This window comes from Callionymus lyra, chromosome 12 (genome assembly GCF_982586985.1).
Source record: "Callionymus lyra chromosome 12, fCalLyr1.hap1.1, whole genome shotgun sequence".
Lineage (NCBI taxonomy): Eukaryota > Metazoa > Chordata > Actinopteri > Syngnathiformes > Callionymidae > Callionymus > Callionymus lyra.
In genome coordinates this window covers 15,337,655-15,360,458 of record NC_141829.1, presented here as the reverse complement: position 1 = coordinate 15,360,458, position 22,804 = coordinate 15,337,655, and the positions used below count along the sequence as shown (strand labels likewise).

At 39.8% G+C, this 22,804-nt stretch overlaps 1 protein-coding gene across 1 annotated transcript in view; it reads left to right on the top strand.

Moving 5' to 3' along the window:
- The window catches only part of col4a1 (collagen, type IV, alpha 1), a 35,733-nt gene extending 14,041 nt beyond the window's left edge, over positions 1-21,692 (top strand). The window contains exons 2-52 of the mRNA XM_087804795.1: positions 8,128-8,181; positions 9,727-9,816; positions 9,894-9,938; positions 10,011-10,055; positions 10,141-10,203; positions 10,280-10,333; positions 10,472-10,498; positions 10,571-10,645; positions 10,728-10,790; positions 10,878-10,913; positions 10,998-11,036; positions 12,485-12,583; positions 12,661-12,696; positions 12,766-12,825; positions 12,943-12,978; positions 13,054-13,098; positions 13,162-13,194; positions 13,280-13,340; positions 13,414-13,449; positions 13,513-13,659; positions 13,749-13,832; positions 13,906-13,989; positions 14,058-14,128; positions 14,194-14,385; positions 14,524-14,692; positions 14,754-14,846; positions 14,927-15,031; positions 15,251-15,348; positions 15,687-15,837; positions 15,906-16,019; positions 16,097-16,264; positions 16,342-16,431; positions 16,717-16,869; positions 16,951-17,049; positions 17,236-17,325; positions 17,494-17,633; positions 17,712-17,838; positions 17,934-18,014; positions 18,096-18,194; positions 18,272-18,322; positions 18,394-18,579; positions 18,655-18,788; positions 18,890-18,962; positions 19,241-19,312; positions 19,386-19,514; positions 19,587-19,685; positions 19,748-19,960; positions 20,037-20,214; positions 20,290-20,404; positions 20,479-20,651; positions 20,724-21,692. Of these exons, the coding sequence (XP_087660921.1) occupies positions 8,128-8,181; positions 9,727-9,816; positions 9,894-9,938; positions 10,011-10,055; positions 10,141-10,203; positions 10,280-10,333; positions 10,472-10,498; positions 10,571-10,645; positions 10,728-10,790; positions 10,878-10,913; positions 10,998-11,036; positions 12,485-12,583; positions 12,661-12,696; positions 12,766-12,825; positions 12,943-12,978; positions 13,054-13,098; positions 13,162-13,194; positions 13,280-13,340; positions 13,414-13,449; positions 13,513-13,659; positions 13,749-13,832; positions 13,906-13,989; positions 14,058-14,128; positions 14,194-14,385; positions 14,524-14,692; positions 14,754-14,846; positions 14,927-15,031; positions 15,251-15,348; positions 15,687-15,837; positions 15,906-16,019; positions 16,097-16,264; positions 16,342-16,431; positions 16,717-16,869; positions 16,951-17,049; positions 17,236-17,325; positions 17,494-17,633; positions 17,712-17,838; positions 17,934-18,014; positions 18,096-18,194; positions 18,272-18,322; positions 18,394-18,579; positions 18,655-18,788; positions 18,890-18,962; positions 19,241-19,312; positions 19,386-19,514; positions 19,587-19,685; positions 19,748-19,960; positions 20,037-20,214; positions 20,290-20,404; positions 20,479-20,651; positions 20,724-20,805 (4,857 nt within the window). The 3' untranslated portion in view covers positions 20,806-21,692. The remainder of the gene's footprint in view (positions 1-8,127; positions 8,182-9,726; positions 9,817-9,893; positions 9,939-10,010; positions 10,056-10,140; positions 10,204-10,279; positions 10,334-10,471; positions 10,499-10,570; positions 10,646-10,727; positions 10,791-10,877; positions 10,914-10,997; positions 11,037-12,484; positions 12,584-12,660; positions 12,697-12,765; positions 12,826-12,942; positions 12,979-13,053; positions 13,099-13,161; positions 13,195-13,279; positions 13,341-13,413; positions 13,450-13,512; positions 13,660-13,748; positions 13,833-13,905; positions 13,990-14,057; positions 14,129-14,193; positions 14,386-14,523; positions 14,693-14,753; positions 14,847-14,926; positions 15,032-15,250; positions 15,349-15,686; positions 15,838-15,905; positions 16,020-16,096; positions 16,265-16,341; positions 16,432-16,716; positions 16,870-16,950; positions 17,050-17,235; positions 17,326-17,493; positions 17,634-17,711; positions 17,839-17,933; positions 18,015-18,095; positions 18,195-18,271; positions 18,323-18,393; positions 18,580-18,654; positions 18,789-18,889; positions 18,963-19,240; positions 19,313-19,385; positions 19,515-19,586; positions 19,686-19,747; positions 19,961-20,036; positions 20,215-20,289; positions 20,405-20,478; positions 20,652-20,723) is intronic.
- The last annotated feature ends 1,112 nt before the right edge of the window (positions 21,693-22,804 follow it).

Sequence of the window (22,804 nt, the reverse complement as noted above, 5' to 3'; positions counted from 1 at the left end):
AAAATATCAATAAAAATTAATTCAACCTTATAATATAGACATTCTTTAATTGAATTATTAAAAAAAACAACTTATTTTTATAAAATCCTCATGAGACGAATAGTGAATATTTTCTAATGAAAAGTACAAGAAACAAAGTAAAGTCTCAATAAGTGTCAATTCATTACTAAATTCTTCTCAATTGACATCAAAATATTTGGGGTAAAAGCCTAGACTTTTTTTTTTAAAGTCGCTTGTACGGAGAAGACGCAGATTGAAAACTTGATTAAGGCTGAAAACTTAAGTGTGGATTCAAAAGGCTAAATAATGTTGTTGAACTTACTGGCGGACAATTTATTTTAAAAGTCCATGTCAACATAATGTATGTTTACAAAAATGTATTTCACAGGAAGTATGTCTACGATTACAACATATTTTTTTTCCAAATTAGAGGCGAAAAATCCCTTCGTTTGATGTCAGTTCCATTAAAATTCCTTTCTTTCAAAATTGGTTTTACTGTTTTTACTGTACTCTAGACTTAGCTTAAACACTGACATCTTTATAAGTAACTAGAATAGTTTTCTTCTTTGGTTTTAAAGCCATCCGTCCTCCAAACAGAATGACTTTGACACCTGATATTGAGCTTCCCGGAGAGCCCTACTGTAAAGTCCATGTCTTTAAAGCATCTCAAGGTCACGTATTGTTGTGAGAAGCGTCACGTAACTACAGTAACTTCCCGGAATGTTTTACACTTTAAGAGCTTCTTACGAAACAAGCGAGTCGAGAAATGTCGACAGCAGAAGTTTTTTCCCATAACGTGGGCCAAGTTAGAGTCTGTGATCCATCTTTTTTTTTGTGTGTGTTTACCTCCCTCACATGTGTTTGTAGATGTCATCTGTTTTCACTTACTGTGGATCTGAATCACGACTGAGCGTGTTTTGCATCACGCGAAGACGCACTAGCGCTGCACAGGAAGTCCGAGGAGTGGACACATCATTTGTAGTCTGGATTAGGTTTCTCTGGATGGTGTCATTTCCTGCCAGACGTGGAATATTTTTTATTAGGTCGTCAATCATGGAGATTTGACAGTCTTCTTTTGGGACCCGACGCACAAACCTGTGTTCAATATTTTACTGGTGATAATAACTGCTGTCATGTGTCATCCCTTGAGTACATACAGTATGAGTCAAACTGTAGGCCTGGGGGGCCAAATCTGGCCCACCAGGTCATTTAATTTGGCCCACAAGTGCTTTAAATGCTTGATGATGATAAATGAAAGTCGATTTTGTGAGTATGGATTGTAAGGATGCTCCATGGTTCTCTCAGGAAAACTTTGGATCAAAATTTTGAAAGATAACAGACAACTCCAGGATTTACAGCAACTAAACTCGAAAAGAAACGCATGGCGCTACAATTTAGCCCCAGAATAATTCTGACAGAACTATGGTGTCATCTAGCGGGACCAGTTAGAACAGAAGTTTATTTTATTGGATTATCTATCGATCCCGATAATTCTCCACCTCCAAGGAACTCGATGTATAAACAAAGCGGGGCGTGATTAAAACAGGAGTGAAGCCATTATTTCGTCATAATAGACTATGGTCTTGTAACCTCTCGTTCGCTGAGATGTGAGAAAGAGACAAGGGAGAACTTTATAAACTAATACGTTCAAAACGTGGTCATAATGAGAGACTTATTTTGGAGAGGAAGTCGTCAACATTTGAAAGATTTGAGTGAGTCAGGAGAGTTGGGTTTTAACATTAGTTTCTCAACTAGTGTGTTGTTTAAAAAAGCTTTTACTTTGAAGAGAATAAACTTTAACAGATGATCATTTCAAAAGAATACACTTTATACTGTTGTCCTCCAACATTTATCCCTCCTAGCGGCTATTCAAACGTTTTTTATTAGCCTCATATATCGTTATATCCCAGGTTTAAATGATTGTGTGACATATTTAGACAAACAAAGCGTTGAGACTAAATGGCTTCAGAGCGACAAACGTCATCCCGGCGAGCGCACGTGCAGCTCGGCCTCACACCTACGTTCCGCTGTGGCTGTTTACAGAGCCGGCTCTGATCCTCCTCGTATGGCAGCCGGACTGAATTCCCCCTCCTCCGCTCCGACCTCTGCCTCCAGAACCAGACAAGGCCAGGAATGTCCGAGCCGCCAATCGTACTAATCTGCAAAACATATCAATCCGCCTCCACATGTGTGTGTCGCTCGGACTCGCTGTCGTGTTTTTAGAGCTTCGTAGCAAACGTTAGCTTCGGATGTGAACGAGCAGCTGATCCGGGTCCAGCGTCACAGACACAAGACATGGAACTCAAAGTGAAGCCAACGAACATTTATACACAAGACACGAGTTGATCTGACTGGGAGATTAAATGTGTTGTGTGTGTCCTCACAGTGTGACTCATGAAGGATTCCAGATGTTGTTGAGGATTTGATTGACTTCGTTCGACACCAGAAGGATCACGAGAAAAACAAACAGGGGCTTTTGGTTTATGTCGAAATCCACATGTTGGAGGATGAATCCAAATATCGTGAGATATTTTGGATTTATCTTATTGTTTCACCATCTTTATCCACCTGAAACTCATTACGCCTCTGTCGTGATTCCCTTTTATCTTGTGGTTCCGAGAAATCACAATCCTTTCTGTCCCTGACATCACTACCTCTTTACCTTCAACCTGTATTGATCATCCATCAAATTCCATTTACAAACAATCAATTCCAACCAGAAAATAACAGTAACAAGAGTCCAAAAAATAAATAAAGTCAAATAAATAGAAAAAAGAATGTTTAAATCTGTGATAAACAGAAACAAAGAAAAACACCTCTGAATCCGGGAAAAAAATAAATAAACGTAGAAAAAAATAGGAACGCGACGTAAGATATATTAGCGATGTGTCGATGAAGCTTCATGAAACAGTGTCATGTTGTTTAGAGGTCAGTAGGTGGCGCCATCAGTTTAAAAAATGATGCGATTTTTCATTAGAAAAGTTGTTCAAAACAAAGGAAAATAGAGCAGAGACCGCCATCTAGTGGACTCTGAAAATAATGACACTGCTTCATGAAGCTTCATCGGACCATCACTAAGATATAAAGTATATATTATTGTTAAATTTATATCATATATCTAAAAGTTATCTATTCATTAATCTAAAAAAAAGTTTTTAAATGGAAATTATTTTTTAAAAAACAACAACAATCAATTCCAACAACAACCAAAACACTAACTAGAGTAAAAATAAAAATAGAATTTCATAAAATCTGGAACATTAAAGAGGGAATAGGTTTTTATCTGAATACAACAAAAAACAGAGGACATCATATTTCAGTGATACCATCTACATGTTAAAAATATGTACAGTATACATACTTTTATTAAATATACAAGTGAAAAGTTTTTGTATTGAAAAATGTTTGAATCTGAAAAAAGAATTTAACAAATAAAACTTTTTTTATTAACTGAAATTCTTTTTTGAGTCTGTAACATTTTTTTAATGAAATTTAAAAAACAAAAAAGCGATCAATGCAAAAAAAACAAAAAGTTACTAGAGTCCGTAAAAGTTACAAAGAGACATGCATTAATAATAAAGGAAAAACAGAAAAAGAAACGGAAAAAAATTAAATCAGGAAAAGAATGGGTTGGAAAGTTTTTTATATGGAAATACAGAGGACAAACTAAAGCCTTATGAAAGTTTTAGAAAAGCCAAATATTTTTTATTTAAATATAATTATTGATAAAAAAAAACAAAACAATAGAAACTTCTGTGTGTTTTCTTTAGCTGAATATCAGATTTAAGCTTTTCTTATCTGGACCACGGCGATCATGTGAAGGCGAAGGGTTTAATGAGTTTAATGAACCAGTTTATATATGAAGGAACTTCATGTCTTCAGTATCAAAATCACTGAAGATGGAGAAATAACTAGAGATCCTGTCTCTTTAAGAAGGGATTCCCAGATCTCACACATCAGATTCATGAGCTGTCGCACAAGTCACTAGTGTTGTGACAAATGTTCACAACATCAACAAGAGCTACAGATTCAGCTGCTCATGAGAACCTGGTTATGAAAGTCTTATATACACCGATTTTACTTCTGTAATCACGAGTCGACCCTCGGCTCTGACGTCAGAAATTCCAAAACAAACCCTCAATGTGTTTCACAATCTGGCCGCCATCACTCCTGAACGTGCCTCCAGCTCCGGGTCAGACACACGTGTGCACGATGGCGACCCACCGTCGCCCACGGCAACCGGTAAACACTGTACCTTGGTGTGTCATGTGGATTTCTCACCGTCAGGAGATAAATCTACACTGGAAATAACCAAGTCATCACCGCGTCTGTTGAATCTCACTGAAGTACTGCAGTTACAAACTCACTTTATTATATAAAACTACTTATTTACTGTTTAAACAAGCAAGTTGAAAGTATTTCCTGATTGTTTTCACATTCATTTACAATAATGGAACTTTTGATTCTTCTTTAATAAGAATAAAAGGACAACAAAACTGTAATGATGATGCTCTAAAATATTAAATATAAAAATAAATAAATAAGTTGATAATTAAGGAAAAAAGTGGAATAAAAAGCAAATTTAACTTAAAAAATACGTTTTAAATGTGATTGAATATCTAAAAAAAAAAAGGTTGAGGTTATGAATAAAAAAATATTTTAAAAGACAAAGTAATTAATTTAAAATGAGAGAGGTAAACAGTGAGAAACAGTATTAATGTTAGAAATGAAGGTAAATGAAATAAAAAAATCGAGAAATATTTCTTAATTTAAGAAACTGTAAATAAAAAAATATTAAATCATGTTTTTAAAGGTTGAATAATAAAGTGTAATATTAAAGAAAGTTTAACTTAAATTGGCTTTGAAAACAAATATTGAATGAAAAAGTTATATTGTAAATACAATTTTAAATATTGGTTAAAACAATATAATAGAAAATTAAATTTGACAACATTTTTTACATTAAATAAGTATATTTTTAAAACCTATCTTTCTTTATTGATTCTTACATTACCACCTGGTTTTCCTACTTTATTACGAAAAAAAATTGAGGCGTTTCATTTTTTCAGACAATTTGTTTTGTTCAAATGTTGATCCAAAGCTTATATAATATTAAATAATAAATGTTAAACATAATGATTGAATAATCATATCACAAAATCGAATTGTTAATAAATGATAATTAATGAAGATTTATTTGAACAATAGAAATAAAAATGAAGAAAAGTTGGAATAAAAAGTCCTGAAACAAGGATTGAGGTTTAAAAATCAATTAAAAAAAAGTTGAGCAGATTCAAATTCCTTGAGTTCACTTCTCTGTCTCCTCTGATGATAAAAGTCGGCTGATTGACAGATGGAAGAAGGAGTTGAAAAAAAATGAATATTTGAGACATGATTCATCATCGATATATATATATATATATATATATATATTTCCGCAGTTGTAACTCGATAATACCAAGTGTGTGTGAGCAGCAGGTGAACCAGCAGCACCTGTGCTTCGCTCCAGACTTGACTCATGACATCATGTCTTCACACTAACAAGTCACATGTGGGATTCATTTCCCAGCGTTTGTTTTAAGACAAGCTTTTTTTTTTTTTGCAAGAGGTGTTGCAGGGAAGTGACCCACATGTGAGACGAACTGATGTTTGACTGGATCTCAGACATGGTTCTGAGCGGTTGGACAAGAGCAGGGGTTTTGTTTTTGGACAGGCAGTTGGCCGGCCGCCTCACACGTGAGTCCAGCAACAGCTGGAAAGAGGAGAGCAGCAGTGAAAGAGAGGGAGAGAAAGGGAGGGAGCAGCAGTGAAAGAGAGGGAGAGAAAGAGAGGGAGCAGCAGTGAAATAGAGGGAGAGAAAGAGGAGAACAGCAGTGAAAGAGAGGGAGAGAAAGAGGAGAGCAGCAGTGAAAGAGAGGGAGAGAAAGGGAGGGAGCAGCAGTGAAAGAGAGGGAGAGAAAGGGAGGGAGCAGCAGTGAAAGAGAGGGAGAGAAAGAGAGGGAGCAGCAGTGAAATAGAGGGAGAGAAAGGGAGGGAGCAGCAGTGAAAGAGAGGGAGAGAAAGAGAGGGAGCAGCAGTGAAATAGAGGGAGAGAAAGAGGAGAACAGCAGTGAAAGAGAGGGAGAGAAAGAGGAGAGCAGCAGTGAAAGAGAGGGAGAGAAAGAGAGGGAGCAGCAGTGAAAGAGAGGGAGAGAAAGGGAGGGAGCAGCAGTGAAAGAGAGGGAGAGAAAGAGAGGGAGCAGCAGTGAAATAGAGGGAGAGAAAGAGGAGAACAGCAGTGAAAGAGAGGGAGAGAAAGAGGAGAGCAGCAGTGAAAGAGAGGGAGAGAAAGAGGGGAGCAGCAGTGAAAGAGAGGGAGAGAAAGAGGAGAGAAGAAGTGAAAGAGAGGGAGAGAAAGAGGAGAGCAGCAGTGAAAGAGAGGGAGAGAAAGAGGAGAACAGCAGTGAAAGAGAGGGAGAGAAAGAGGAGAACAGCAGTGAAAGAGAGGGAGAGAAAGAGGAGAACAGCAGTGAAAGAGAGGGAGAGAAAGAGGAGAGCAGCAGTGAAAGAGAGGGAGAGAAAGAGGGGAGCAGCAGTGAAAGAGAGGGAGAGAAAGAGGAGAACAGCAGTGAAAGAGAGGGAGAGAAAGAGGAGAGCAGCAGTGAAAGAGAGGGAGAGAAAGAGAGGGAGCAGCAGTGAAATAGAGGGAGAGAAAAAGGAGAACAGCAGTGAAAGAGAGGGAGAGAAAGAGGAGAACAGCAGTGAAAGAGAGGGAGAGAAAGAGGAGAGCAGCAGTGAACGAGAGGGAGAGAAAGAGGGGAGCAGCAGTGAAAGAGAGGGAGAGAAAGAGGAGAGAGGGGGAGAGAAAGAGTAGAGCAGCAGAGAAAGAGAGGGAGAAAAAGAGGAAAGAGAGGGAGAGAAAGAGGAGAGCAGCAGTGAAAGAGGGGGAGAGAAAGAGAGGGAGAGACAGAGGAAAGAGAGGGAGAGAAAGAGGAGAGCAGCAGAGAAAGAGAGAGAGAAAAAGAGGAAAGAGAGGGAGAGAAAGAGGAGAGCAGCAGAGAAAGAGAGGGAGAAAAAGAGGAAAGAGAGGGAGAGAAAGAGGAGAGCAGCAGTGAAAGAAAGGAGAGAAGATTTCTTGTTCCCAGGACCCAGAGCTCTGGAGAGGAAACAGTGGGAAGACCAGCTGTGAGCACAATCACAGCTGCAGGGGTTCACACCGCCCCCTACTGGCGGAGGATGAAAAACAATTAAACAAACAAACATAAGTGAACTTATATGAAACACTTTGCGCATTTAAATCACGATTTGAGCACATAATAATTTAACAAATGTTTGAAATACAATTTGGGAAGAATAGAAAAATAAAAACATGCATTAACCACAATAATATTATTTTAAAAGTTTATAAAATCAATAACAAAATGTCTACCGAGGTTTAGATCAGTGCTGGGCGTTACATTTCCTCAGTGGCTACAATGTATACAGTGAATGTTGTGACGGGCCATCAAACAAATATATAAAGGAAAGGAAATCCGAGATAAAATAAAAATAAAATCAAGCCTGACTTTTGTTTATAAATCCTTTTTTTAAAGAATATTTTTTCTTCATTTCGGGGGCAATAAAAACGTGGGAAATGACAAAAAAAAATAATAGAAAAGTATTTTTTAATTAATAGAAAGTGTTTACCTAGTAATGAATAATAAGGATGATCACAAAATAAATTATTAGTGGACCTCATGAGCGCCACTGAATAAACTATTTACAACTTTATTTACAACAACAATTATAAATCTATTTTTAATAAAAAGAATTGATCGAATCCAAATTTTCTTTGCCAATTCTAGAGAATTAAATATATATATAGAAATAGGATTGAATTATTGTCACTCTATTTAAAATAATATAAAAATCGAATTAAAAAATAAATACAATTCAAGTTTATAAAACATCCGGGACAATAATTAAAGTAAGATATGGGATCAAATTGGAAATAAAATTATAGATAATGTTTATTTTTTAAAATATTCAGTGTGTTTTTTAACCCAGATTTGGTGTCAAATGCTCACGTTGAGACTTTATAAAACGAGGACTCGCTTCAGACGTTCATAATGAATTGGTCGACTCATGAACGGTTCTTCTTCTCCACAGGGATGCGGGACGGCGTGTGGAAAATGTGACTGCAGCGCTGTGAAGGGATCAAAGGTGAGATCCCTGCTCTCCACACTCCTCTGTCTGCGAGTGTCTATCAGCCATGACCGAGAAGACCACCAGGGACAGACTTGAAAAACACCCCATAATGTTCCAGCTCCACCGAGAGTCCGTGAGGAAGCAAAACTCACAGATAAATCCAGCAGCACAGATGTGTGGAGGTCTCTCTGTCCAGCTCGGTCTCCAGATACAGATGTTGGAGCAGCGAGGCCATCAGCTGAGACCTGCAGGGAACTGTTTTCTGTTTGTCTCTGAGCAGGATCACCCGACACGGGGCAGTTTTTCGTCAAAAAACAAGTCGTAAATCTTGTCATGCAGGATATTTGTTATGTGTCGTCATGGCGACTGATCTCTGTGTGACATTATAACCCACCTGCAGCGAGACGAACACCCAACACATAGTGTTGTTTTTTGTTTTTTTTTAATCCTCCATGATGTTCCCTCTGCAATCAAACAACACCTGTTGCCATGGCGATACGGTGACAGATCCCTTCTTCAAAACATGATGGATGGGATTCAGATGTGGTCATGAAGCAGATGGACATCAGTTCCAGTCCTGACAAGAAGTCACGAAAACAATTCTTCAGTCATGACCCAGAATACATGAATTTAATCCATGGCCTACATCCATGATTGACTTTATCAGATGTCGATGTTGCCACCTAGTGGTTATTTTTGTAAGCGGAACTAGATTCTTTGAAACTCCATTAATGACCCACAGATATTTGTGGGTCACTACCCTTATACAATATGCTCAATACAAAAATATTTTAATGAGATTTTATTACAAAAATGAAAAAAAAAAAAAAAGATTGGGATAGTTTAATAGATATAAATTGATGATGAATAAATGAAACAAGAACATAAATAAATAACAGTATATGTAGTATAAAGATAAACATATAAGAATTTCTAGATTTGATGAGACATATTTTTCCAACAAATTGTTTTTGAATCGAGTTTTTGTCTAAAAATAAATAAATAAAATAACAAGTACAATGTAAATATTTTCTAATTATTTAGCATTTAATCTGATTTAAAAAAAACAACTCATACATATATATTTTTTAACCAACTATAACCAAAAGTTATTTTAATTTGTCGTATTGTATTTTGATTCTTAATAATAACTTTCAATAATAGTAGAAATAAATTAGATATATTAACGTCTCAAATATTTGTCTTGACAATGTTTAAGTGTAAAATATCGATCGTAATAACGTGTTTTATTAATTTATTAATTAAGTGTAACGTTGATCGTGAACTGACTTTTGAGGACGACGTTACCGTCGAATTAAAAAAATAAAATCATATTGAGACAGTGCTGCCCTCTAGTGGTTATAAGTTTACACGCCTCGTTAAGTGTTCACAACAATACACAACTTTCACGTTTACGAGACAAACACAGTCGCAGCATCTAAACATCGGAAGAATATTTTTTATTATGTTTTTTTATATGAATGCATCTTGATAAAATATTAAATATAACATTCTGTGTTCTTAAATTTGTTATTATTGAATTATTTTTTACCTCAACAGGGAGAGCGAGGTCTTCCAGGTCTTCAGGGTAATATGGGATTCCCTGGCATGCAAGGACCAGAGGGGCCACCTGGAGCAATGGGCTCTCAAGTAATTTTAATTCCACATTTCAGGTGATTTTTATTTGAAGACACATTTTTTTTAAATGCTGTTTTAATCCTTCATAGGGTGACCCTGGTGATTTCGGGGCTCCTGGTCTTAAAGGCGTGAGGGTAAGTTGCGGAAATGATTTGTTCACATGAAGAACAAGCCGTCTCACTAATTCTGTTCTTTTTAATATACAGGGTCCTCCTGGTCTACCCGGCTTTCCAGGGAACGCAGGACTTCCAGTAAGACTCTTCATCCTTTCACAAATGTGTTCATTTCGAACAACCATTGGTCATCTAATAATATATTTTTTTCTCACCCCACTAGGGTATCAACGGAAACGATGGCCCACATGGTCTTCCAGGTATCCCAGGATGCAATGGGACCAAAGTAAGCCACTTTATGATTGAAAGTTTTTGCGCGATAATCATTTGTACTTCATCATAAATCTTCGTTTTGGTCACAGGGGGATCGAGGCAGAGATGGTGTTCCTGGATTTAACGGCCTTCAAGGACCCCCTGTAAGTAACAGTGACCCCCATGACCACCGCCAAATATGATGCTTTACTCATTCTTTTTACATCATGAATGATGATTAGTGTTGATTACCAGACTAGTACGTACAACTAAATATTTTAAAATACTCTGTCGTCTTCCAGGGACCATCTGGCATTCACGGCATGAAGGTTAGTTTTGGACAAATTCGACCGAAGTTTGCTAATTTCATCACTTGAATGTAACTGATTGGACTTCTGCAGGGCGACCCTGGTGGTATCATTGGAATCGTGCCACTGAAAGGAGAGAGAGGATTCCCTGGAACGCCTGGACTTCCCGTAAGATCCCAACATAAACCTAGCATTTTCTTTTCCCCTCAATAGTTTCTTTTAACGTCATGTTTTTCATGTCCACTGTCAGGGAACCAATGGATATCCCGGACCTATCGGCCCTCCAGGGCCCCGTGGCTACCAAGGACCTAAAGTATGTTTCTAATCATAACCAACTTGTTTTTTATCCTCTTAATAATCTTATTATTACTGTATTGATCATATGATTATTGTGATTTAGGGAGATCTTGGTCCACCAGGCCCTCCCGGAGAAAAGGTAAACTACCAGATCATGACTCCGTCACTGACGCTATTGACTACAGACAAGTTGACTTTTGAATTTCTCTATATTTAACAACAGGGTGACAGGTTGGCGTTTCGAAGTGAGAAAGGTGATAAGGTGAGAAAACTTTTTAAATATATAAATATGCTGAATACACAAGTATACACTTGGACATTTGCAAACTATACTAAAAGCAAAGTTAGCTTGAATTATTTCTGCTACTGAGGGTCTTTGAAAATACATAATTACCCAAGCAGTTTTGACAACTGCTAGCAGGTTAATTCCTAACTTTACTGAGTAGCTTAACAAGCTAACCGCTGCAGGTTTGCTAAGCGTGATAAAATAGCGTAAGTTACTTACCATCTCTGTTACTGAGGACTACTGAGGACTGAGGTTTAACAGGATTTTTTTGCGGATACTAGTTGCCGACGTTTTCAATGCTCTCAATTTAGTTGCGGTTACTTAATTTGTCCTTGCCAAAGAGACGTCCCAGAGACGTATTTGTAGTTTCTTTAATGTCTCTTATAGTCGCAACGACGTCTCCCTGAAGTCCTGGTGACTTCCGTGTGAGTTGGTCTCCGTGGTGAGAACTCACCATAGACATAAATTGACATTTATACATAGACGCTGCATCGACTCCTGCCGCCCACTAGAGTGGTGTGTATACATGGTAGCCATCTTGGTACAGTGCCACTCGCTACTACAGTGCATTACGTCTATAGAGGAATGATGTATTTACATTACACATGTGTCAAGGTATTTTCACTGGGTTTGTTTGCTAGATAGACAGACAAGACATTAATAAAACGAAAATAACCCAGAAAACGTTCAGGCCTTTATTACTTGAAGTTCTATTGCATTTGAGTATATCCCTCTTATGTGTCAACAACTCAGTGAATAATTGTATTTTAAGATTGAGTACATCCTTCCTCTGATGTCACTGTACCAAGATGGCGGCGCTTTATACACATCCGTCTACAGTCGATGCAGTGTCTATGTATATATGTCTATGGTGCAAGCTATTTCTAGTTGACTAAGCTGGTATGATACACATTGGGCACCGGATGAACTAACAAGTAAATCATACACTTGTAGTTTCTGTATATTTGCTAGAAAGTGGGTTAACTAACATGACAGACATAGTTAGATGTCATTACTGTGCAAACAAGCTAACAGTAAATTTGGACCGTAGTCAAAAAGTTGATAACAACACAATAAGATTCCACTTGGATGCTAGCTTACTGTGCTACTTAAGTGTTAGCTTATTAGGTTAATAAGCTATTGATTAATGTGTTTACTAACTGTGCTAATAAGCCAACGTTACACTTTCAAAAAAGCTAGTTATCCAGTTGGAAGTTAGCTAACCACTATAAAATAAGAATTACTATTGATGCATATGCATTTTAATTAACGTTGCTAATATATACAATGCTAATGCTACTTAGCTTCTCTCTTACAAGCTCAAGTAAAGTTAAAATCAAGTATTGCTGATATACAAATATGTTTTTGAAGTGAGTAATACTGCTAATAAGCTAATGAAAGACACCATTTTTTTCCACCTACAGGGTGACCAAGGTTACCGGGGCCCACCTGGTCCTCCTGGACGTCCGTATGGGGAGGGAGCAGAAGGTTCACCACCAAAAGAACTGATACCTGGACCACCTGTACTTATCACCTTTTGATCAACTTTATTTTATCCTACTGTAGACCTCTTACTCATGATTGTTCTCTTCACTTAAAGGGAGCTCGAGGACCTAAAGGAGAGCAGGGAGATAAAGTAAGGGACTTGGTTATGATATTTAAAGTGCTCTATACAGTCAACTAATGTTTATTTATGTATTGACAGGGTTTCTGTATCCCTTATAAAAAAGATGTCAAAGGTGAACCTGGCCCGCCGGGACCTACGGTAAGCAGTGAAGTTACAGACAAGTTAGGTTAATGTCTTAGAAAAGCAAGGATGTTATTAAGGTAAAACCGCTTGTATAATAGTTGTAAGAACTTTTGTTTGATCCTCGTTTTATAGGGGAAACCTGGAAAAGATGGTGATATTGGACTGAAGGTGGGAATATGTTCTAATTATTATTAAACCAATCTTTTGTTTGAAGCATAAACTCACATGCGTTTTATTTCAAAGGGAGAGAAAGGTTTCTTTGGACCTTCTGGATATCCTGGTTCAACTGTAAGTGTTTCCCCAGTGAATGTTTTAGTTGATCACCTACATTCATGACTATTCTTTGTTTAGGGTGAGAAGGGAGAAGCAGGTCCACCTGGACATGTGAGTGTCAACAATTTCGTATTCATACTGGGCATACATTAAACATTTGTATCATAAAATATCTATAATTACCATCTTATTACAGGGTACTGGCTCCCCAGGCCCCCCTGGTCCTCGAGGTGTCCCTGGTTTACAGGGAGAAAAAGGTGACGATTGAATTCATAGACATGAACTTGTGATATGACTCAATGCACTAATGGAATCTGACTTGTCCCGAAGGTTACCCTGGACCCCAGGGAGAGACTGGTCCCGCAGGTATGTTGACAACACAACACGCTGTCATTTTAAGTGTCGTTACATCACTCTTGTTCTTGTTAGGCACATATTTGGAAGGTCCTCGAGGAGAAACCGGCGCAAAGGGAGACATAGGCGAGAAAGGAGACAAAGGTGTTGAAGGAGCGTCTCTGATTGGTCAGCCAGGACAGCCTGGTCAACCGGGACCTCCCGGGCCACCTGGACCACCAGGCACGTTTTAATATGGATCCACCTGGGATCCTCTCACTTTTTTCTTTAATGTTTTTCACCAAAAGCTAAATGTTAAAACATCCAAACAGTTGATCCAAGTGAGTGCAACATCCAAAAAGGTTCCCCTGGACCACACGGACCACCAGGTTTACAAGGAGAATTGGGACAGAAGGGTTAGTAGATGTGACCACTTCAACAAGAGAACTCAGATGCTCGAGTATACTTAAAGCTACGATTGTTTTGCAGGAGATAGAGGAGATACCTGCCTTCTTTGTGAATCCTTTGGAACTCCAGGACTCACTGGCCCTCAGGGTACTAAAGGAGTAAGAGGTAAGTGGTTGTTGTGATATATTCGTGCCACAAGGATTAGAAATATACAAATCCTCACCCAATCACAGGACCTCCAGGGCCTGTTGGCGGCAAAGGAGACAAGGGTCAATCCGGGCCGTCGGGACAGCCTGGAAGACCTGTGAGTGCTGCATGTTTACAACTTACAAATATAAAGCTTGAGAACATTGAATATTTCTCAATCAGGGATCCCACGGCACTCCCGGGTTGATCGGAGAACCAGGTGCTATAGGCGAGCCCGGTGACATCTATATAGCTCCTGGTCTGAAGGGAGACAAGGGTCTGCCAGGAGTGTCTGGTTCTCCAGGTTTGCCAGGGCTTGACGGACAGTCAGGTCGTGACGGATTACCAGGTGAACCCGGGACTAAAGGTGAACCAGTAAGTGTCTGCACTGCTTCAAGAATTACTTCATGTTATACGTTTTATCACCAGCACTGACACAAAGAGACAAACAGGGACATTCAATCTAAAACATTAAATCTGATCACAAGGTAATGCTAACGCTTTTTCCTGTAGGCAAGAGAGGGCTTCAAGGGTGATCGTGGACAAATTGGAGACCCTGGTCCTTCAGGAGTACCAGGTGAAAGAGGTCCTCCAGGCCTGCCAGGGTTTGGTCGATCTGGAGATTCTGGAGAAAAGGGAAGCCAGGGCCAACCTGGGCGACCTGGAGCACCCGGAGTGCCAGGTAGGCCTTCATCAAATGTATTTTACAAACAGGTTTTTGATTGTAAGTACAATTTTAACAGGTGTTAAAGGAGAACCAGGGTCAGGAGTAAGCACTCCTGGAACTCAGGGAGGACCCGGACCACTAGGAGAAACTGGTAGACCTGGACTTCAGGGTAAGCAACATAGATAATCTTGATCGACATGTTTGGCCAGAACAGTCAAACTGTGATTTTTTTTTTCTTCTTACCACCAGGGGACAGAGGCTTCAATGGAGACCCAGGAGTTCCTGGTTTACCGGGGCAGAAAGGTGAAGTCGGACCACCTGGAATTGAAATCCCTGGACCAACTGGTCAAAAAGGTAGAAATGTATTCTAAAATGTATAATTTGTTGTTTGTTTTCATTTTGTTGTTCTATCATGAAAGTGCTTGAGCCAATTATCCTGCATTATTGAGCATTTTCTGTTTTTATATTCCACGATGGCTCCTGCCTCCGACCCTGAGTTAGCGTGGATATTCCCATCAGGGAAATATGCACAAGAAAGTCAAGAAATTAAGAATTGGCCAACATTTTTTTCAGGTGCTAGTGGTATTCCCGGTGCTCAGGGATTTACTGGAGAGCCTGGAAGACCAGGAAAGGAGGGACCTGTTGGAGGACCCGGTGCCCCTGGACAAAAGGTGCGTTTCACAACGTTTTTTGGACTCTACAATTCTAAACAATATCCTCATCAGAAAAATAATCAGTGGGAACCTCTGTAAAGCTGCTTCTTTACACAAACCTTTATTGTAATTTTAGTTTTTATTTACATTTTCATGCTACATCTATTTATGCGTGTATATTTCACTTGTAGCATTTGTAATTATTAGCGATAGACTGATGTGTTGCATTAGCATTAGCTTATTAGACAGGTGTCTCACAGAACTACATTGAACAGCACAAAGATTAGAAGCAAGCTTATAGTCAAAACCAAAGAGATCTGAATATCCAAACATAATCATCTTTTATGAACCTTTAGGGTGACCCGGGAAAAGGGCTCCCGGGCCTTAAAGGATCTCAGGGGCTTACAGGAGTAACCGGTTTCCCGGGAGAGAAGGGTAACGTTGGTTATCCTGGTGTTCCTGGACGTGAAGGGCTGACAGGACCACCTGGATCCCAGGGAGTCCAAGGTACACTCAGAGTTAACAACTATATTGTCTCCTCTGCTCTCAATTATTCCTTATATCTTCCAAAACAGGTGATTCCGGACCACCAGGACCTCCCGGATTTGCAGGTGCACCGGGACCTCCTGGAAAAGGATTGCCTGGATTTCCAGGGCCACAGGGACCAGCTGGAGAGCCAGGACCTTTCGGTACTATTTGTTTTATTCATAGTTTTAATCCAATGTAGTAAATTGATTCACTTACATTGTCGTCTACTGTTGTTAAGGCAGGGAAGGTGTTAAGGGAGATAAGGGCTACCCTGGACCCCCTGGTCTTGACATGCCAGGACCACAGGGGGAAAAAGGAGCCTCTGGATTTCCAGGATCTCCTGGGGCCAAGGGCTTGCCTGGCCCACCTGGTTTAACAGGTAGAGATGGGCTGATCGGTGAACTAGGTATGTATAATAAAACAATATAAACTGATTTTCTTTTCATTTTTTGGTTGATTAATATGGTTTGGGGTTTTTCCCAGGTCCAAAGGGTGAAATGGGAGTTATGGGAACTCCCGGATCATCAGGTTTCCCTGGAGTTCCTGGGCAAAGTGGAGCTCCTGGACCAAGAGGTGATGGGGTCGTTTACATTTTGTTGATAATTCTTAGGCCAAGCATGTCTAAAATCCTTCCCAGGTTTTTATATGTCCCGAAAATGCGTTTAATACGTATCTTCAGACTTTACCACCAAGAGACTGAAATCTTTTGTAAAGGACTGTTTTAGGTTTGTTACATTACTAGACATAACAAGTGATCTAGTGTAAAAGCACTGTACATACACTGTAGCTGTTGAACATATTGTAGTAGATGAGTATTTAAAAAAGTATTTAATGACTGGTTTCATCAAATCTCAACAGGTGATCCTGGTTTCACTGGAGCAAGAGGAGATACTGGAACCCAAGGAACTAAGGGAGAACGGGGCGAGAGAGGTCTAAAGGGACCTCCAGGAAATATGACCAAAATTGAAATGGAGCATATGAAAGGACAGAAGGGAGATATTGGAGATCCAGGTATGGAACTAGTTCACCCGACTCAAGAAATGTAGTCATCTTAAAAAATGTTAATGATACAATATTTAATCTTCAAACCAGGGAATCCTGGATTCACAGGAGAGAAAGGATTCCGTGGATTACCTGGAAATCCTGGAATGCCTGGCAAAGATGGAGAACCTGGTTCACCTGGACAGCCTGGTGTGACTTTTGATAACTCTGTCATATATGTTTGATTACATGCATAGTTTTAAACTTCAATCCCATTTTGGTTTTCGTTAGCATTTGGCTTCACATTTGGCTTAGCATAAAGCCAGAGTAGCAATATGCATAGCATTTACCTAAGCAATGCAAAAAAAATGTAACCATATTATTTATATCTTACAGGTGAAAAGGGCGACCTTGGTTTGCCTGGAGAAGCTGGACGTATTGGAACACCTGGACAGAAGGGCAGTGTGGGAGAGATGGGAATACCAGGTGAGTCTACCCGTCATCTAGATTGTTAATCAAAGCTCAAACATCACAAGCATTATACAAAGAAGCCATTATTTATCACTTAATGTAGGAATGAGTGTTATTGTCATGCAGACAATGGGAAGTTGCGAAGCAGTATTAAGAGTGTTGGTTGTATGTGTGGTTGTGCAGGTCCTTTGGGTCCAAAGGGTAACAAAGGAGATTCTGGTATCCCTGGACACCATGGTTTCAAAGGCAGTGAAGGAGTTAAAGGAGATAGCGGGACCCCTGGCGATCCCGGGATCGGTCTACCAGGATTTCCAGGCCCAAGGGTATTTTTTCAGATAATGTTCGACCATACGAAACTGAGGAAAACTCATTATAATCAATATTACTTTCCTTTCTTTCAGGGTGAAGAAGGTCAGCCAGGTTTTCCCGGAAACCCAGGAGAAAAGGGTCAAAAGGGTTTTATGGGAATGCCAGGAACACCTGGACATCAAGGATTCAAAGGAGATAAAGGAAATTACGGCATTCCAGGTAAGAGTTTGGTTTTAAAGTCAAGCAAATAAACCCCTGCAGAACATGATATAGTTTGATCTCATTGAGCTGATTGTTGATATTGTCATGTGTAGGTCAGCCAGGTGTTCCGGGTGAGAAAGGTTTAGGCGGACTTCCAGGGTCTGCAGGAGAGTCTGGTCAAAATGGTCGGCCTGGTGAGTTAAATAAGCCCCTTTCATTTCATGATTTACTTTTAGCAACGTTTTAAATTTACAAATATGTTCTTTCTTTCTCAGGTGAAGGTGGGTTGCAGGGACCACAAGGTATTCCTGGAGAGAAAGGAGATCCTGGAGTGGATGGTTTCCCTGGTTCTTCCGGAGAGAGGGGAGACCCTGGTCAGTACTTGCGTCTTCATGTAGTATGTGGGAAAGGATTATTCAAGTCTATGAATATATATTTTTTCTTTTTGCAGGTGTGGCTGGTCTTGGTTTCCCTGGTACACCAGGAGGACCTGGTGGCAAAGGTGATGATTTATCTTTTTTATTTTTTATTTATTTTTTTCTACTCTAAATGTTGTATGTCCCCAACCTTCAGGTGACAAAGGAAACCCAGGCCTGCCAGGAACCCCTGGTCATCCAGGAGTACCCGGTATCAAGGGTGACAAAGGATTTACAGGGGTTCAGGGAGCACAAGGACAACCTGGAGAAATTGGACTACCAGGTTCTGCCCGAGAAGGACCTAAAGGCGTGAAGGGAGAAACCGGACAACCAGGAGAAACAGGTACACCACATGAGTAACATTTATACATGTAAATTAATATTAATATAAATAAATGACCAAACAACTACCTAACAGGAACCACCGGAGTCCCGGGACCAGATGGTGTACCAGGCAGAGATGGAACAAAGGGTGATAAAGGGGACCAGGGTGGACCTGGTTTTCAAGGAGAGATAGGACAAAAGGGTGACTCTGGAACCCCAGGATTTCCTGTGAGTATGAATTTACTTTTACTGTCTCACTTTGGTATGAAAAATGTCTTAAGAAGCCCCCTCATTTATTGTTACCACATTTGTTTCTATGTGCATATTAGGGCCAAACTGGTCTTCCTGGTGTTGATGGATCAAAGGGAGAGAGAGGACTACAGGGTGTGCCCGGATTTCCAGGTGAAATATCATAGACCACCTAGTTTTTTACTTAGGATTTACACAAGTGATCTCATCATAAACTCTTACAGGACTACAGTACTGGTCATTAAAGGTTATTTAATTTTGATTTCTAACTATTTTAAACTTACAATACTCCCTTTTCTGCCAATTTCTGACAATGGGTTGAATTTCCTATGGTCAAGTGAAAATGATAATGAAACCATGTCCTTATCTCTCATGGGTGACTTAAAAGGGGATATATTGTATACTAAATATAAGTCAAATGTCATTTCTAGGAACCAAGGGTGGCTTCGGAGATATTGGCTTCAAAGGAGAGCTTGGGGACCGAGGCTTTACTGGAGAAAAAGGTAAAAATCTCATCCCAAACCACTGTTGTAACATAAAGAAAATGGGTTTAATTAACTCTCTTTTCTATTTTAGGAAGTGACGGCCCGCCTGGTCCACCTGGCCCCCATTCATTTATAAAAGGCGATATTGGGTTTCCGGGAATTCAAGGCTTCCCTGGACCCCAGGGTCCATCTGGACTACCAGGGCAGAAGGGTCAGCAAGGTAATGAGCTGATCTATTTATCAAAATGACCTAAAAACACATTTTGACCTTGATCACTCTCCTTTTTTCCAGGTGTCTCAGGTTATACCGGTCAAAAGGGTGATGTTGGTGTTAATGGATTTGACGGTCACCCTGGTGCTAAAGGAGAGAAGGGTCTACCTGGACCTCAAGGTAGGTATCAAGGTAACATTCGTTCCAAATTATATATTTTCTATAACAATCCCCAACCACAGGACCCATTGGACACCCGGGCCCACAAGGTCCTGATGGTGTTCCAGGTCAAGTGGGTCCCCCTGGGCCCTCCTCCATGGAGCACGGCTTCTTGGTGACGAGGCACAGTCAGACAGTGGAAGTTCCAGCTTGTCCATTAGGAACCAGGCTCATATACGATGGCTACTCGTTGCTGTACGTGCAAGGAAACGAGCGCTCGCATGGACAGGATCTGGGTAAAGAAAGTTCCCAAGACCATGACTCTACACGATTCTTTTCCTCTCAACATCTCTACGTTTTCACTTTAAAAAGGTACGGCTGGAAGCTGCCTGAGGAAGTTCAGCCCGATGCCCTTCTTGTTCTGCAACATCAACAACGTCTGCAACTTCGCCTCCCGTAACGACTACTCCTACTGGCTGACCTCGCCTGAGCCAATGCCCATGAGCATGGCACCGATCACTGGGCAAAGCATCAAGCCCTTCATTAGCAGGTGTGTCACCCCTTCCTTCTTGTTCCTGTGAGGTCCCATCGTTCCTAAACCTCTTCATGTCATCTATGCTAACAGATGTGCCGTCTGTGAAGCCCCAGCAATGGTGATCGCGGTCCATAGTCAGACCATCATGATCCCGCAGTGCCCGTACGGCTGGGACTCTCTGTGGATTGGCTACTCGTTCGTCATGGTTAGTGAGATGCTTAGAAGATTTGGTGGCTTGAATTTTGTGTGGATATACCTGAGGTACCTTTACCTGTGCAGCACACAAGCGCCGGCGCCGAGGGCTCCGGTCAGGCTCTGGCCTCTCCCGGTTCCTGCTTGGAGGAATTCCGCAGCGCCCCCTTCATCGAGTGTCACGGTCGGGGAACCTGCAACTACTACGCCAACTCCTACAGCTTCTGGCTCGCCACCATCGACGACAGTGACATGTTCACGTAAATCAGCGAAACCACGACTCGAAAAATAGTAAACGAAAATAGTTCTAAAAATGTCCTTCTGCCTTCTAGGAAACCTGTGCCCGCGACACTAAAAGCGGGAAGCCTTCGGACACACATAAGCCGCTGCCACGTCTGCATGAAGAGGACATAAGACCTCCTCCCGGAACCATGGAGCAACACTGCTGATGTCCACGGCTTCCTGTTCTCAAGGATGGTGCTATTTCCCTGCATGTGTGAGAGGAGAAGGGCGGAGTGTTCCTTGAGACCGAACTCTTTCAAAGCAGAGACCAAGTTGCCTTTTTAGCTAAACTAACAAGTCGCCAAAGAATCCAGTTTACCACTGCACTGAGTCCAAGACCCCCCCCCCCAAAAAAAAACAACAACTGGTGAACCATTGTTTCGATGAATCGCACCCGACGCTCCACAACCAACAAAGATATAAATTCAACACAACATTTGTAACTCGATGTACTCATGTAAAGGAAGGGACTGACCACTGGCCGGACTAAATTTAGAACAGACATCACTCTGTTGTAAATATGAAACATTCCTCTCACAGGTAATCCACACAACTGTCCTCAGGATGACCTTGAATTTACTTTGTATGTAATTAATTCCATTTTTATTTATAAGATGTCTGAAGTTGAGTGTATACAAGATATCAGATGCCAAAAAACAGTCCATGAGTCATCAACAGCACTGAAGTTATTTTTCGAGAAAGTGTGAACGTGTGTGTGTTTGTGTGTGTGTTTGGACATGTGGTGAGTGAATGTATTTTTGGTATGTATTTTGGTGCACCCAAATAATCAGAAATAGCTCTTCAAAATATTGTGTACAGAATCCACAGACTTTTTGGCGCGTTTAGTGGATTTGTCTTCTTGAAGTTGTACATTTATCAACATACATAAACCGTATAGACTTAACACGTAACATGTACTTCTGCTAATGTACTTGGGAGCTCCAGTTTGTCGGCTACTTTCGTTGTCCTTGTTCATTTCAAGTGTTTTATTACTCATTAAAAGTGAAGAATGAACACCAGCTACTTTGCATGTGAACCAACACAATGAGCTGAAATTAAAGCTTAATTTCTTTACAGTTAAAAGTGACTTCAGGATTGTAACAATAGTTTTTTCTATCAGTTCTTAAACAGAAGTCATGTATGATGCAAAGAAACGTAATTTTTTTATACACTTATCACACGTTTTTTTTCACAGCAAACTTGCCATGTGACCACCTTAAAACCTTAGGAATTATTCCGAGACTTTTCAAAATTCATGGGCCTTTTTCTAATGTAATGAGTGAAAATATTCATGTTTTTCCAGGGTCCACATTCATATCTTTTGTAAATCCCATTCAGCTTTGGAATTCAGCTCAGGTGCGAGCATCTCTTTAAAGATATAAAATCATATATAAATGAAACATAAATGCAACCAAACGTGTTATTCTCTGGTTTGTTGTCAGAATAAAACTATAACAAAACGTGGTTTTAGACGATATAAAGAGTTTCTATTTGTTAATTTTCAACATGAATGAGATAATGGCTCATGCACACACATTATTGCAGAAGAGCTATGTTAAAAATGTTAATATTTTATTAACACATTTTTTTTATTTTTTTTTATTTTACTTTATTTATTTACAGAGACAATCCAGGGCTTTTTACAAACATTTAAAAAAATAAAACGGCAAATCGAGTGACTTAAAGTGATATTTCACCCAAAGTTCAAATTTCACTTGTTTTCCACTCACCGCCATGTCGACTAAAGATTGGGATTATTTTCAGATTAATCCATTTCTTTTTAGAGTTATAGACCAAAATGTATGTTAATCTATGTGATGGTGGTGAATCGTGCAAACTTTTGTCCATAGACACACTTTAAAACATCCAAATACCTCCATACTGCTCGTCTGTAATGTCCATCTTGTATTGAAGCGTCAATTTAAGAAATTGCTCTGAAAGAAAATCTAGCAAATCTATATTTTAAGCTTGTTTGTAGTATGAGCTAAAAGGCTAACATGCTACACAGGGAGGAAACACTCCAGGTAAATATCGTGCATATTCATTTAACATTTAATCAAAGTGTATTCATTTTAAATACATGTTTTTCATGTGATGGTGCTTTTATAAAAACATGGGTTTTCACTTTTCA